Source organism: Salvelinus fontinalis, chromosome 5, assembly GCF_029448725.1.
Source record: "Salvelinus fontinalis isolate EN_2023a chromosome 5, ASM2944872v1, whole genome shotgun sequence".
Lineage (NCBI taxonomy): Eukaryota > Metazoa > Chordata > Actinopteri > Salmoniformes > Salmonidae > Salvelinus > Salvelinus fontinalis.
In genome coordinates, this window is record NC_074669.1 from 8,137,816 (window position 1) to 8,154,280 (window position 16,465).

At 44.4% G+C, this 16,465-nt stretch overlaps 1 protein-coding gene across 6 annotated transcripts in view; it reads left to right on the forward strand.

Annotated features, from left to right (window-relative positions):
• LOC129855024 (GRAM domain-containing protein 4-like) overlaps positions 1-16,465 on the forward strand; it is a 53,198-nt gene that overhangs the window by 35,426 nt on the left and 1,307 nt on the right. For 4 of the 6 annotated variants that reach the window (XM_055922266.1, XM_055922269.1, XM_055922268.1 and 1 more), the window contains exons 6-20: positions 3,200-3,332; positions 4,454-4,479; positions 4,681-4,772; positions 5,097-5,188; positions 5,412-5,460; positions 5,645-5,716; positions 6,044-6,087; positions 6,176-6,285; positions 6,746-6,900; positions 9,406-9,423; positions 11,712-11,859; positions 12,086-12,179; positions 12,317-12,407; positions 12,527-12,595; positions 12,775-16,465. The exon at positions 12,775-16,465 is cut by the window's right edge and continues 1,307 nt beyond it. In XM_055922266.1, the coding sequence (XP_055778241.1) occupies positions 3,200-3,332; positions 4,454-4,479; positions 4,681-4,772; positions 5,097-5,188; positions 5,412-5,460; positions 5,645-5,716; positions 6,044-6,087; positions 6,176-6,285; positions 6,746-6,900; positions 9,406-9,423; positions 11,712-11,859; positions 12,086-12,179; positions 12,317-12,407; positions 12,527-12,595; positions 12,775-12,882 (1,301 nt within the window). In that variant the 3' untranslated portion in view covers positions 12,883-16,465. The remainder of the gene's footprint in view (positions 1-3,199; positions 3,333-4,453; positions 4,480-4,680; positions 4,773-5,096; positions 5,189-5,411; positions 5,461-5,644; positions 5,717-6,043; positions 6,088-6,175; positions 6,286-6,745; positions 6,901-9,405; positions 9,424-11,711; positions 11,860-12,085; positions 12,180-12,316; positions 12,408-12,526; positions 12,596-12,774) is intronic. The other 2 variants (XM_055922270.1, XM_055922272.1) reach the window with 1 other exon arrangement.

The following is a 16,465-nucleotide window of genomic DNA, read 5'->3' on the forward strand; positions in this document are numbered from 1 at the left end:
ACGCTTGTACATCGCTTGCGTGCTTGTGCGTGTGTGCAACACGCAGCACAAACAGGAAGTGTGTGTAAGTGGGAGTGCTCCAGTGAAGGTGTGGGGACAGGAGGAAGAGGAATGTGTGATGAATTGCGTTGCATCCCTCTCTCTCTCTGTAGGGAATGTCACACATTTCTATAAGGTGTATGAATGTGACTGTGGAACATTTGCCTTTCTACTCCCCTGTGACCATGCTCAAATCCAGATTTTCTCACACCAGGGTTCTCCACTTAATTCAGTCAGCCTGGTTTTCAAATGAGGCTTTCTTTGTACTGCTAGTGGCTGCTTTAACTCCTCAAGTGGGTGTTGTCCCTCCCTCACAAGAAATAGGCTAGTATGGTTCATAAAAATGCATTATGTAGGCCTACTGCATGCTGTAGTGAATAAGATGTTTCACGGTATGAAGAATGTCTGGGACTGCCCTAGAAATTCCATTTACCTGAAAGTCTTGCCCCAACTACAATGGTTGCTTACTTTTCTTGTCAGCCAATTTATTCAGGTATCTGCTATTCTCGGAAACCCAGAACAAAAATCTGGCGTAATTGCTTCAGATTAGATTATGAGATAAGATACTAATGACACTAGTAATGTCTCCACCACCTTAAACGGAAACCCTCAGCCAAAGCATGGGCCAAATGTCCCATTTCTAAAACAAAAGATGCGAACACCTGAAATTGTCCAAATGATCGGTGACAATTTTTTGGGATCTCGGAACAAACTTGTTATTCGTCGCATACCATATTGACACACACTACGATACCATCCTATGTTATGCCCTTGTCTGTCCCCAAGGGATTTAAGTATACTGAACAAAAATATAAACACAACATGCAATCATTTCAAAGATTTTATGAAGTTGCTGGATACTGGCGGGAACTGGAACACGCTGTCGTACACGTTGATCCAGAGCATCCAATACATGCTCAATGGGTGACATGTCTGGTGAGAATGCCGGCCATGGAAGAACTGGGACACTTTAAGCTTCCAGGAATGGTGTACAGATCCTTGAGACATGGGGCTGTGCATTGTCATGCTGAAACATGTCATGGCGGCGGATGAATGGCACAACAATGGGCCTCAGCATCTCGTAACCGTATCTCTGTGCATTCAAATTGCCATCGATCCGCTGTGTTCATTGTCCGTAGCTTATGCCTCCACATACCATAACCCCACCACCACCATGGGGCACTCTGTTCACAACGTTGACATCAGCAAACTGCTCACCCACACAACACTATACACGTGGTCTGCGGTTGTGAGGCCGGTTGGACGTACTGCCAACTTCTCTAAAACGACATTGGAGTTGGCTTATGGTTGAGAAATTAACACTCAGTTCTCTGCCAAAAGCTCTGGTGGACAATCCTGCAGTCAGCATGCCAATTGCATGCTCCCTCAACTTGAGACATCTGTGGCATTGTGCTGAGACAAAACTGCACATTTTAGTGACCTTTTGTCCCCAGCACAAGGTGCACCTGTGTAATGATCATGCTGTTTAATCAGCTTATTGATATGCCACACCTGTCAGGTGGCTGGATTATCTTGGAGAAGGAGAAATGCTCACTAACAGGGATGTAAGCAAATTTGTGTACAAAATTTGAAAGAAAAAAGCTTTTTGTTCATATGGAACAATTCTAGGATATGTTATTTCAGACCATGAAACATGGGACCAACACTTTACATGTTGCATTTATATTCTTCTTCAGATGTAAGAATTCAGAGTGCGGCCGTATGCTTGACCTCAGACGTAAACACTTTAACCGTTTGTCATGACTCTCCCTCCAATCACCCACCACCATAGTCTCGGAAATCCCAGACCGATGTTAACATTGTGGGAGTTGGGAGGCAACCCGTCTGCCTACTGTAGGAAGACTGACCACCACATTGCTCGTCCACTCAGCCACTCTTAATTCTTGTATATTCCAAACAGAGAGGCTGTGGTGCCGATTTTAATGGTACACATGTGAGGTGTCTAAGGGGAATAAGCAGTGTTGTCTATTTTAATTGGGTGTGATGTCGGGCTACTATTCATTTGAATGAGGTGTCTGGTAGAGAGCTGTTAGTTAATTGGTTCCAGAGACGTGCACTAGTGATAATACAGCATGTGGTGTGAGAGAAGAGAGAAAGGTGTTCGGATACACTTTGATCCAGATTAAGAAATACAGATGTAACTGAAATAATTTAGGCCTGACCAAAATAACACAGTGGTGTGGTAACTTAGGCCTGACCAAAATAACACAGAAGTGTGGTAACTTAGGCCTGACCAAAATAACACAGTGGTGTGGTAACTTAGGCCTGACCAAAATAACACAGTGGTGTGGTAACTTAGGCCTGACCAAAATAACACAGTGGTGTGGTAACTTAGGCCTGACCAAAATAACACAGAAGTGTGGTAACTTAGGCCTGACCAAAATAACACAGTGGTGTGGTAACTTAGGCCTGACCAAAATAACACAGTGGTGTGGTAACTTAGGCCTGACCAAAATAACACAGTGGTGTGGTAACTTAGGCCTGACCAAAATAACACAGTGGTGTGGTAACTTAGGCCTGACCAAAATAACACAGTGGTGTGGTAACTTAGGCCTGACCAAAATAACACAGTGGTGTGGTAACTTAGGCCTGACCAAAATAACACAGTGGTGTGGTAACTTAGGCCTGACCAAAATAACACAGTGGTGTGGTAACTTAGGCCTGACCAAAATAACACAGTGGTGTGGTAACTTAGGCCTGACCAAAATAACACAGTGGTGTGGTAACTTAGGCCTGACCAAAATAACACAGTGGTGTGGTAACTTAGGCCTGACCAAAATAACACAGTGGTGTGGTAACTTAGGCCTGACCAAAATAACACAGTGGTGTGGTAACTTAGGCCTGACCAAAATAACACAGTGGTGTGGTAACTTAGGCCTGACCAAAATAACACAGTAGTGTTGTGCTCACAACATTTGATGCTACTACAAGCATAAGTCGGGTAATGTTGAGTTAAATGTTGAGTTAGTCAAATGTATTTCCATTTCAAACAACATGGTTATTTCCTACAGTATAGGCAGTGGTCACCAACACTAGTCCTGGAAAGGATGTGCAGGCTTTTGTTGCAACCCAGCTCTAACAGACTTGATTCAGCAAAACGAGGTCTAACATTAACATTATCCAATCGGTTCCTCTGCAGACAAGCAGAAGGAGACCATGTACTCGCGGCTGCAGACGTGGCTTTACGACCGATTTGGAGCGTACATCGAGGACTTCCGCTTCCAGCCGGAGGTGAACACGGTGGAGCCAGATGAGCCGCTAAGCGCTAAGAGGTGAGAACTGCCCCCATAACCACAACGACCTCAGACAACCAATGCTTTCCCATTGAGAAATGATGTACTCTAGATTCTGACTTCATAATTTCCTCTGTAATTGCTCCCCTCGGCCCCTCTCCTCTCCTTTGATAAGCGTGGACGACCAGCCAGCCACTGTAGTCATCAGGTTAACCGACTCAGAGGACAGAGTACATGCTGCTTAGAGAAGGGTCATAAAACTGATGGCTTTGTAATGGGCCTAGAGTCTGTCAGCATGCTATTCATCAGCACCCTCCGTAAAGTAGCCAGTCATGATGGGAACTACTGTCCTCATGAGCTCACCCTGATGTCTGATTGGCCTGTTATTATAACCTACAGCCAATCCCAGGGCTTTCAGCACAGCAGAGGTTGTAACCATGGTGTTAAGGAAGTGGGAGTATTGTCTGACCCCTGGTGGTGGGTTGAGGGCTTTGCAGCTGACCTTTTTTTTGTTCTTCGCTTGTTAGGACTGATTAAGGATCAGCTCTCCCTACTCAGTTCATACAGTGACCTTGTTGAGTGGAACTGCACCAACTGGCCCCGTGTCAGTTTTTAGTGCTCCGATTCTTTCTCCAATTCTCAGTCCTCTCCTGAATGACGTAGACTGGAGTCATGGGGATTCGTACTGAATACAAGTACAATAGACAGAGGGGTGAGAGAAAGAGAGACGGAAGAGAGGAAGAGAACACTCAGTGTTCACCATGCCTGTGGAGTCATGGGTAGCCTGACTTAAACTATCCTGGCTGTAACTTTATCCAAGTACATATTAGAGGATTAGAGGGTAGAGAGGGAGGGGGAGAGAAGGAAGGAGCATTCACTGCACCAGTTGAAATGGCCTTGATGTTAGTTTTTGAGGCTGAAAGAGATGGGGAGATGGGATAGAGAGGCAGACAAAAATACCTTCTGAGACAAGAGGTTCTTCCAGGCACCACATACTTTCTCATGAAGGATGCCTAAATGCAGCACGATCATTTTGTACTTTTGCTCCACCAAAACATATCTAGTTCTGTTTGTGCTCGTCTTACATCATTTTGTTTATGCTTTTGTCATGCAGAGTTCTAGTTGAATCAAACTCCCTTTCTCTTGTCCCCTGTCCTCAGATTGACTGAAAACATGAGACGACTCAGTAAGTACTGTACATTTAGTGGACCAGATGTAACAATCACACTTTATGTCAGGGGTATCTTGATGAATATTCTGAAATATATTCATAATCGGAATATGAAAATCGGAATATGAAAAATGTGTTTGTAGTAATAAATTATGATTTTTGTCTCAGTCTCTGATTGTGCTTTGTTAATGGTCAATACTTTCTACTCCTCTGTAGAGCGAGGTGCCAAACCTGTCACTAACTTCAAGAAGAACCTTTTTGCCTTATCCAGCTGGCACTCCGTGTATACGTCAACCTTTGCCTTCATTGTGAGTGTACACACACACACTATCACAGCAATGAAGATCAATATCTCTATCTCTCACCTTGTGTGTGTGTGTGTGTGTGTGTGTGTGTGTGTGTATATTTTGTCTCAGAGACTGAGACAAAAATCACAAATATATATATATATATTTATATATTTGTTTATAGATTTACATTAAAATATCTTTCTTTATTGGCATCTGCATGAGTACTGTATATAATATGTATTGCATAGTAACGAGATGTTCCATACTTGGTATGGGTTATAGACTAGAGATGGTAGATTGTGTGACCTGTTCTCTCCTCCCCCACCCCTCTCTTTTCCACAGATCTATATGAATGCAGCGTGGCACGGTTGGGCCATCCCCTTGTTTCTCTTCCTAGCCATTCTCAGGCTGTCCTTGAATTACCTCATTTCCAGGTAGCTTACCTCATTTCCAGGTAGCTTACCTCATTTCCAGGTAGCTTACCTCATTTCCAGGTAGCTTACCTCATTTCCAGGTAGCTTACCTCATTTACAGGTAGCTTACCTCATTGCAACGTGCATCGTCTATTGTCCAATGGAAAAAATTTACAATCTGCTTGGACATGGGTAATCTGCTTGTGAAATGAGTCAAACTTGTCTCTCTCCGTTTTCTTCTCAGAGGTTGGAGGATCCAGTGGAGTATTGTGCCGGAGATCTCTGAACCTGCGGTAAGACGTGTATGATGTAAACCTCTTTTGGGAAGGGGGTCCAAAAACAACCCCCCCCCCCCCCCCCCCCCCGCTCAAGCCCTTGCGCATTCAGTGTTTGCCAATTTGGGGGCACTGGGTGTTACCAGAACAATTTCTGCATTGGGGGGGAATAGTTTTGGATGTAACTTTCATCTTTTCCCAGGATCCACCAAAGGAGGATCTGACTGTTTCAGAGAAGTTCCAGTTAGTTCTTGATGTCGCTCAAAAAGCACAGGTGAGCTGTGATCATGTGATATGATCATGTCTTCACCTTTTGTTTTAGAAAGGGCGAGATATGGGCTTCCGACACATTGTTGGTGCTGGCTTCCGGGTTAAGCAGGCGGGTGTTAAGAAGCACGGTTTGGCGGGTCATGTTTCAGAGGATGCATGCCTCGACCTCCCGAGCGCTTTGGGGAGTTGCAGCGATGAGACAAGATCGAAATAGGGGAGAGAAAAGAAGAAAAAAAAGTGCGATAGGCGTCACGATGACATCTACTTTGCGATGTGAGGTGTTGCTCTCTTAAGCTGGTGTGCTGTTTTCACATGTGTGTGTTCTTCACAGAATCTATTTGGAAAGATGGCAGATGTCCTGGAGAAAATAAAGAAGTGAGTGACTTGTGTGTGTTCAAAGTTTATTTAAGGTTCTAACCAACTTGTTTCACACTTTGTATCCTTGTGTGCCCCTGTGTTTCAGCCTGTTCATGTGGGTGCATCCTGAGATCACTCAAAAGCTCTACATCGGTCTGTGGGTGGTCTTCATCTGCTCCTGTCTCCTACCCTACAAACTCATGGGCTTCATGATGGGTTGGTACAATATGTAAAACCCTCGCATGACCTGAGATCAGAACATCCTCCATGGTTATTGTCTGACCCTGCTTGTCATCTATTAACGTTTGAACTTCTTGAATAATGTACTCTTAAATCTCCACCCGGCACAGCCAGAAGAGGACCGCTCAGAGCCTGGTTCCTCTAGGTTTCTTCCTAGGTTCCTGTCTTTCTAGGGAGTTTTTCCGTGCTTCTGTATTGCTTGCTCTTTGGGGGATTTAGGCTGGGTATCTGTAAATACATTTGATTCATTGATTGACTCACCACTACACCTACCCAGTGATGCTCCAAGCACTGAGAAAAATACAGAAAAAAGATAAATGGAGAGACACCTCCATGGATCACGAGGATATCTCCTCTCATCCATTTTCCTTGTGCCACCGCTCATCCCTTTTCCTTGGGCCACCGCTCATCCCTTTTCCTTGGGCCATCTCTCCAGGGCTGTATGCAGGGTTCAAGTTCTTCATCATCGACTTCCTGTTTAGGAGCTGTCCCAAGCTAAGGGACAAGTATGACACGCCCCACATCATCTGGACCAGCCTGCCCACAGACCCACAGCTGAAGGAGCGTGGGGGCACCACACTGTCCAGACGGGTATGTCTCAGACTCTATACTGTTGTATGTAATACATGTACAGTTGAAGTCGGAAGTTTACATACACTTAGGTTGGCGTCATTAAAACTCGTTTTTCAACCACTCCACAAATGTCTTGTTAACAAACTATAGTTTTGGCAAGTCGGTTAGGACACCTACTTTGTGCATGACACAAGTAATTTTTCCAACGATTGTTTACAAACAGATTATTTCTTATTATTCACTGTATCACAATTCCAGTGGGTCAGAAGTTTACATACACTAAGTTGACTGTGCCTTTAAACAGCTTGGAAAAATCCACAAAATTATTTCATGGCTTTAGAAGGTTCTGATAGGCTAATTAACATAATTTGAGCCAATTGGAGGTGTACTTCAAGGCCTATCTTAAAACTCAGTGCCTCTTTGCCTGACATCATGGGAAAATCAAAAGAAATCAGCCAAGACCTCGGAAAACTAATTATAGACCTCCAAGTCTGGTTCATCCTTGGGAGCAATTTCCAAACGCCTGAAGGTACCACGTTCATCTGTACAAACAATAGTACACAAGTATAAACACCATGGGACCACGCAGCCGTCATACAGCTCAGGAAGGAGACACGTTCTGTCTCCTAGAGATGAATGTACTTTGGTGCGAAAAGTGCAAATCAATCCCAGAACAACAGCAAAGGACCTTGTGAAGATGCTGGAGGAAACGGGTACAAAAGTATCTATATCCACAGTAAAACAAGTCCTATATCGACATAACCTGAAAGGCCGCTCAGCAAGGAAGAAGCCACTGCTCCAAAACCGCCATAAAAAAGCCAGACTAGGATTTTCAACTGCACATGGGGACAAAGATCGTACTTTTTAGAGAAATGTTCTATGGTCTGATGAAGCAAAAATAGAACTGTTTGGCCATAATGACCATCGTTATGTTTGGAGGAAAAAGGGGGGGCTTGCAAGCCGAAGAACACCATCCCAACCGTGAGGCACAGGGGTGGCAGCATCATGTTGTGGGGGTGCTTTTCTTCAGGAGGGACTGGTGCACTTCACAAAATAGATGGCATCATGAGGAGGGAAAATGTTGTGGCTATATTGAAGCAACATCTCAAGACATCAGTCAGGAAGTTAAAGCTTGGTCTCAAATGTGTCTTCCAAATGGACAATGACCACAAGCATACTTCCAAAGTTGTGGCAAAATGGCTTAATGACAACAAAGTCAAGGTATTGGAGTGGCCATCACAAAGCCCTGACCTCAATCCTGTAGAAATTTGTGGGCAGAACTGAAAAAGCGTGTGTGAGCAAGGAGGCCTACAAACCTGATTCAGTTACACCAGCTCTGTCAGGAGAAATGGGCCAAAATTCACCCAACTTATTGTGGGAAGCTTGTGGAAGGCTACCCGAAACGTTTGACCCAAGTTAAACAATTTGAAGGCAATGCTACCAAATACTAATTGAGTGTATGTAAACTTCTGACCCACTGGGAATGTGATGAAAGAAAGAAAAGCTGAAATAAATCATTCTCTCTTCTATTATTCTGACATTTCACAAATTCTTAAAATAAAGTGGTGATCCTAACTGACCTAAGACAGGGTATTTTTTACTAGGATTAAATGTCAGGAATTGTGAAAAACTGAGTTTAAATATAGTTGGCTAAGGTGTATATAAACTTCCGACTTCAACTGTATCTTTCTGTATTGTATACAAAACATTAGGAACACTTTCCTAATATTGAGTTGCACCCCATTTTGCCCTCAGAACAGCCTCAATTCCTCGGGGCATTTACTCTACAAGGTGTCGAAAGCGCTCCACAGGGATGCTGGCCCATGTTGACTCCAATGCTTCCCACAGTTGTGTCAAGTTGGTTGAATGTCCTTTGAGTGGTGGAGCATTCTTGATACACACACTGTTGAGCGTGAAAAACCCAGCAACGTTGTTGTTCTTGACACAAACCGGTGCGCCTGGCACCTAATAGCATACCCTGTTCAAAGGCAACTTTTCTCTTGACCATTCACCCTCTGTATGGCACACATACACATTACATATCTCAATTGTTTCAAGGTTTAAAAATCCTTCTTTAATCTGTCTCCCCTCCTTAATCTACACTGATTGAAGTGGATTTAACAAGTGACATCAAAGAGATCATAGCTTTCTCCTGGATTCACCTTGTCAGTCTGTCATGGATAGAGCAGGTGTTCTTAATGTTTTGTTCACTCAGTGTTTATGTGCATAGGTGTACACCAGTGGAGGCTGCTGAGGGGAGGACGGCGCATAATAATGTCTGGAACGGCGTAAATGGAGTTGCATCAAACCATGTGTTTGATGTATTTGATTCCGTTCCACCTATTCCGCTCCAGTCATGACACGAGCCCGTCCTCCCCAATTAATGTGCCACCAACCACTTCATATTGATATGTGTCATCGTCGCAGTTCCTCCCTATTCATGTGGGTGTTCACAGCAGCTGGGACTGTGGGAACCCTCATGTCAATGTCTGATCTCCTGAGTTTTCTGTTTCTCCCTCTCAGCTCTCTGGGTTTGAAAAGGTAGGGCTACCATTGTGTGCACTTTGGTTCTTGTGTGCCTGTGTGTACGCCACCATCACCTGTGTGTGTCATTAGAGATGAGCTGCATTCCAAATTGACCCCTTGCCCATTTGGAATTCAGTAGTAGAGCCATGATAACTGTGTGTGAAGGATCAAAATGTGCCCCGTAGTTTAAACAAATGCATCTACCACAGTGCTGTTGAAAGTAATATTTGGCATGTTTAACCAAAGTTGAACTCATAAGAGTTTACCATAATGGTGTTTTGAATGTACAGTGCCAGTCAAAAGTTTGGACACACCTACTCATTCAAGGGTTTTTCTTTATTTGTACTATTTTCTACATTGTAGAATAATAGTGAAGACATTCTCTCAATCAGCTTCATGAGGTTTTGGTCAGGCCTAAGTTACTTTTGACTGGTACTGTTTGATCCGTTCTCAGACACTTTCAGAAGGAACCCTATATTTAAAGTGTTTGTGTGTGGTGAGGAAGTAACTGGTAGAAACTGCTTTATATGTGTTTTGGAAAGATAGGTTCATTAATAGTATTTGTAGTTTGTGCCAAAAGTTTAGTTCCTAGTGCAATATCTATCATAATATCATATCTACTCCCATAAAATCACATACAATTATTAAAGGTTGTTTTATATCCCTTATCAATAGTTATCTATGTTTTCCAGTGTGTGTATTCTGGAGAGATTTACTAAAAATGATCAGACCGTCTCACTATCTTCTAGTCTTTTTTGATGCGTTTCATTCTTTACTGTGAAAGATTATGGTCCCGTATGAGTTCATGGCTTCATGCCTTGCATGAGACACACCACAACCCTATCATTCACATCACCATTAACAAGGCACCCAACACGCACTACAAGCACCCCAGCCAATATACACTGCTTCCCAAACAACTGCTCACCTGAATAAGCTTTGATTGATGCTGAAGTCAAAGCCAAGCTGCTGGTTTGAGTGAGTCTGCTATAATGCACATGCGCTGCTTGGGTTTAGTTAATTCCCTTCCCACACTCTGTTCCTGGTCTAATATGCTGCCCTCTCTCCCTCTGTCCATCCCTCTCTCCCTCTGTCCATCCCTCTCTCCCTCTGTCCATCCCTCTCTTCCTCCGTCCATCCCTCTCTCCCTCCGTCCATCCCTCTCTCCCTCCGTCCATCCCTCTCTCCCTCCGTCCATCCCTCTCTCCCTCCGTCCATCCCTCTCTCCCTCTGTCCATCCCTCTCTCCCTCTGTCCATCCCTCTCTCCCTCTGTCCATCCCTCTCTCCCTCCGTCCATCCCTCTCTCCCTCCGTCCATCCCTCTCTCCCTCCGTCCATCCCTCTCTCCCTCCGTCCATCCCTCTCTCCCTCCGTCCATCCCTCTCTCCCTCCGTCCATCCCTCTCTCCCTCCGTCCATCCCTCTCTCCCTCCGTCCATCCCTCTCTCCCTCTGTCCATCCCTCTCTCCCTTTGTCCATCCCTCTCTCCCTCTGTCCATCCCTCTCTCCCTCTGTCCATCCCTCTCTCCCTCTGTCCATCCCTCTCTCCCTCTGTCCATCCCTCTCTCCCTCTGTCCATCCCTCTCTCCCTCTGTCCATCCCTCTCTCCCTCTGTCCATCCCTCTCTCCCTCTGTCCATCCCTCTCTCCCTCTGTCCATCCCTCTCTCCCTCTGTCCATCCCTCTCTCCCTCTGTCCATCCCTCTCTCCCTCTGTCCATCCCTCTCTCCCTCTGTCCATCCCTCTCTCCCTCTGTCCATCCCTCTCTCCCTCCGTCCATCCCTCTCTCCCTCCGTCCATCCCTCTCCCTCCGTCCATCCCTCTCTCCCTCTGTCCATCCCTCTCTCCCTCCGTCCATCCCTCTCTCCCTCCGTCCATCCCTCTCTCCCTCCGTCCATCCCTCTCTCCCTCCGTCCATCCCTCTCTCCCTCCGTCCATCCCTCTCTCCCTCCGTCCATCCCTCTCTCCCTCCGTCCATCCCTCTCTCCCTCCGTCCATCCCTCTCTCCCTCCGTCCATCCCTCTCTCCCTCCGTCCATCCCTCTCTCCCTCCGTCCATCCCTCTCTCCCTCTGTCCATCCCTCTCTCCCTCTGTCCATCCCTCTCTCCCTCTGTCCATCCCTCTCTCCCTCCGTCCACCATCCCTCTCTCCCTCCGTCCACCATCCCTCTCTCCCTCCGTCCACCATCCCTCTCTCCCTCTGTCCATCCCTCTCTCCCTCTGTCCATCCCTCTGTCCATCCCTCTCTCCCTCCGTCCATCCCTCTCTCCCTCCCTCCTTTTCCCCACTCTCTGTTTCTCTTTTAGATTCAGCCGGCGGTAGCTCGTGGGAGTCTAGGGACAGGCCTAGCATGCGGTATCAGTCTAGAGGAACAGACTGGCAGGGTCTACAATACTAAGAAGGGTTCTTTCCATGAGGTCTTCAATCTATCCGAGGATGAGCGCCCTCTAGCAGGTTGTTAGAGCGCTGCAGAATAAACGTCAGCAGCGACAGCTACATTGTGCCTGGCCAGCTTCCTCCCCTGTTACATGTTGACCCTGTTTCCATAGTTGATGATGAACTTAGTGTTTATTCATTGTGTTATGTTGGGACAGTGCAAGCTGTGAAACCAGGAATATTGACTGTGTGTGTTGGCAATGTGGCAGACTTTTGCGTGTGTCTTGATTGGTTTTGTTGGCAGTGTGTGAGAATGGCTGGCGATGCTGCTTGATCAACAGGGACAGGAAGAGTCCCACTGACTACATCCGTAATGGGGTGCTCTTTGTCACTGAAAAGTAAGCCATCTACTGCCTATACCTAACTGTCACATGTAGAAATCACACTTGGCATCGTGTTGTATTGTTTGTGTTAGTTTGTGTATTGTATTGGCCTACTTCTCCATGCTTATTACGTGTTTTCTATCCATCGCCAGTTACCTTTGCTTTGAAAGCTCAAGCTCCAGGTCAAACTCCTCTAAAAAGAATAAAGTCATCAAACTGATTGACATCACTGATATTCAGAAGGTGGGTGTCTTCATCTTTGCTCCACCTTCTGTCCAATGTCTCAATTTCATTGGTTTCTAAAAATGTACTTCTGCAGTAGAATGTAAATGTTGTTTATCTGTGGGTTTTTTGTCCCACAGTACAAAGTCTTGTCTGTACTGCCTGGGTCTGGAATGGGAATCTCCATAGCAACACCGTCCACCCAGAAGGTAGGAACACTTATGGACAGTCTATTTTAGACCAAGTTTTCTCTCTATTTAGGTCTGATACTGTTGGTCAATATACTATTAATAAGTTGATCTGTGATCTTCCACCCTCCTTTCCTCTCGGCTTGTCACTCTACATCTGTCTACTTTTCTAACTCTTTCTTTCGTTCTCTCTCTCTCAGCCGTTGGTGTTTGGTGCCATGATCCACAGGGATGAGGCCTTTGATGCCATCTTCACACAGTACATGAAGACGGCGACCATGACTACAGCCATCAACCCTGAGACCTAACAAACCAAGATGGCTGCCTTCACCAGGGACTTCCTTACTGACACAGAGACATAGCTATGTAATACACAGAGAGCCACCACTGCTACTGGCCATTTAGTACATATGAAATTATGTTAAGCTAGTATCCATGCCAAGGTGGTGGATTCCTCCACCAAGCCAGGGAGCCTTGGCACATAGATTAGCATGTGAATATGGTATCCACTTGATCTGAGGCCTGGTCCATCACTCTAGAGCCCAAGGTATTTCTATCCTCTCGCTGATGACTCCAGCTCCTCATTGGGTCTAACTAAGGAACTACGACTCCTGGACACGCCCACCATTGCTGCCTCCTGCCTCCTATTGGTTAGGTCGAGGTTGTTGTGTCAAGGGATAGAGCCACACTTGGTTCTTGTTTACCTGTACTGAGGTTTTCAGTGTGTCACAGGAGGTTGGTGGCATCTTAATTGGGGAGGAGGGCTTGTGGTAATGACTGGAGCAGAATCAGTGGAATGGTATCAAATACATGGTTTCCATGTGTTTGATGCCATTCCATTTGCTCTGTTCCGGTCATTATTATGAGCCGTTCTCCCCTTAGCAGCCGTGTGTGTGTGTGTGGTGGTTCTACATTTGTCGTCTATTGTGCTGTTTCAGGAGGAGGCTGGATCTCCTTGTCTGTCACGCCTATAGTGTGTATCGCACGCACATTGGTGCCCATTGCTCCACTGAATGCCCTCTGCTTCTGCCTTCAATAGGATTGATTTTGATTGATATAGATATCCCTGGTGGCCTTGCACAGGTCTTAGGCTACACATTTTGTAAATGTCAGTTAACAAGTGCACCAGAAACCACGCCTTGTTATGTTAAAAAATAGTGCTCACGTTTATGAAAACCTCAAGCCTTCATGTGCCCCAGTTAATGATATTTTTAGTAGAATTTCAACAATAACCTTTAATTTGAGGGATGGAACAGGAATAATGTAAAGATGGGCAGCTAAAAGCCTGGGGAATACTGGAGCCATTGTAGGGAATAACCTTCTCACACATATTTGTGTCTTGTTAAAGGAAAGGTATGGATTTACATGTACATGTTGTTAAGGAGTCATGATGCAGTCATACGCACCACATAAACATGACATAGTATTTCTGAAGCCTTAGAGTGTCTTTATTATGTAGGTCAGTATGTGATTTATAATATGTGACATTCTACATATACCTAATTGGCTTAGTAAAACTATGTAGGTTTTATGGAGTGTTTTTTGGAATGTGTTGCGAGAACTTTATTGGACAGATTACATGTAAAGCAATACCTAAACAAGCTATTTCCAAAATGCAGAAGCCTTTTCTACACTGCCTTGTTCAACCACTCTCAATGAAGCCTTCTCTAATCTTTTCACAGATGTAGGCCAGGATTCAAACCAATGAAGCCTTCTCTAATCTTCTCACAGATGTAGGCCAGGATTCAAACCAATGAAGCCTCTAATCTTCTCACAGATGTAGGCCAGGATTCAAACCAATGAAGCCTTCTCTAATCTTCTCACAGATGTAGGCCATTATTCAAACCAATGAAGCCTTCTCTAATCTTCTCACAGATGTAGGCCATTATTCAAACCAATGAAGCCTTCTCTAATCTTCTCACAGATGTAGGCCAGGATTCAAACCAATGAAGCCTTCTCTAATCTTCTCACAGATGTAGGCCAGGATTCAAACCAATGAAGCCTTCTCTAATCTTCTCACAGATGTAGGCCAGGATTCAAACCAATGAAGCCTTCTCTAATCTTCTCACAGATGTAGGCCATTATTCAAACCAATGAAGCCTTCTCTAATCTTCTCACAGATGTAGGCCAGGATTCAAACCAATGAAGCCTTCTCTAATCTTCTCACAGATGTAGGCCAGGATTCAAACCAATGAAGCCTTCTCTAATCTTCTCACAGATGTAGGCCATTATTCAAACCAATGAAGCCTTCTCTAATCTTCTCACAGATGTAGGCCAGGATTCAAACCAATGAAGCCTTCTCTAATCTTCTCACAGATGTAGGCCAGGATTCAAACCAATGAAGCCTTCTCTAATCTTCTCACAGATGTAGGCCAGGATTCAAACCAATGAAGCCTTCTCTAATCTTCTCACAGATGTAGGCCATTATTCAAACCAATGAAGCCTTCTCTAATCTTCTCACAGATGTAGGCCATTATTCAAACCAATGAAGCCTTCTCTAATCTTCTCACAGATGTAGGCCAGGATTCAAACCAATGAAGCCTTCTCTAATCTTCTCACAGATGTAGGCCAGGATTCAAACCAATGAAGCCTTCTCTAATCTTCTCACAGATGTAGGCCAGGATTCAAACCAATGCAGCACTGTACCTTTTGCTTTCCATTAATTCTGAGGTGTAACTTCATGGAAATTGCCATTGGATCACGAAACTACACGTTCTTAACAAAAAACATTTTTATTCCGACACAGCAAACAAATTCGACAAGTCAAGTGCAGTGTAATATCGGTAATTTGTGCTACTTTTAATCACGAACCAAAATGTTTAATAAGACTTCCTTTTGGGTTTTGACACCGAAGGGTGGAGGGGTTTGACGTAAACGCTGAACACATACTAGTGACTCTATCTAACTGGACATTTTCTGTTTGATGCCTTTAGTCTACAAGTTTTCATTGGCCGTATGTACGAGATACACATGGTATACACCGTCCAAAGAAATGCTTACTTGCAGGTTCCTTCTCGACAATGCAACAACAATAAATAATTAAATATATAAATACAAACATGAAGTAAATGGCTCAGTAGAATAGAATAAACATTTGAGCATCAGTATAATACAGGAAGGCACAATTTATAGTCCAATATTTACACATGTTTTGGAGAAGGGGGGATTGGGTGGCAAGCGTTTAAATTGTGCAGTACAGCAGGGTGTGTCAAACTCATTTTGCCCCGGGGTCCGCATTCGCTCTTCAACGAGGTCTGGAGGGCAGCACAGAATAATAAACAAATATTTCCTTGCTCTCAAAATCTGTAAAAAAATAAACCTCTATCCATCGTTTTGGGAATTTCCGATGCTCCCTGACGGTCTGGCTTTCATTTCAGTGATTATTAGTGAGTTTCATTTTGGTTTTAGTCATTTTAAAAGTATATTGAATTTGTCCCCCCCATCTAAAAAAAAATGGTTTGACATCCTTGGTCTATATCAACTAACTTAGGTCTTTCACTCTCCAAGCCTCTCAAGGAAGTTAGATATATACTTAAAGGCCCAATGCAGCCATTTTTATATCAATATCAGAGTAACAATTAAGTTTCTTACGCTAATAGATTTCCATTAGAAATAGGTAAAAATTGCTTTAGCAACAAACTTTCTCTAGCAAGATTTCTTCTAGGACTGCCTGAGAGTGGTCTGAGTGTGGTTTGTTTTCAATTAAAATGGTAAGAAGTAAACCAAAATAGCTTCTTAGCTAAGGTACATTTTTCAAGCAAGAATATTGCTAAACTGTCTGGGAGTGGGCTGGGGAAAACTGAAAACCAGCTGTTATTGTCAGAAAGGTTTGGAACTATTTGTTATTGATCTATTAATCATTTTACCTCATGGTTATGTCACCATGGAAAG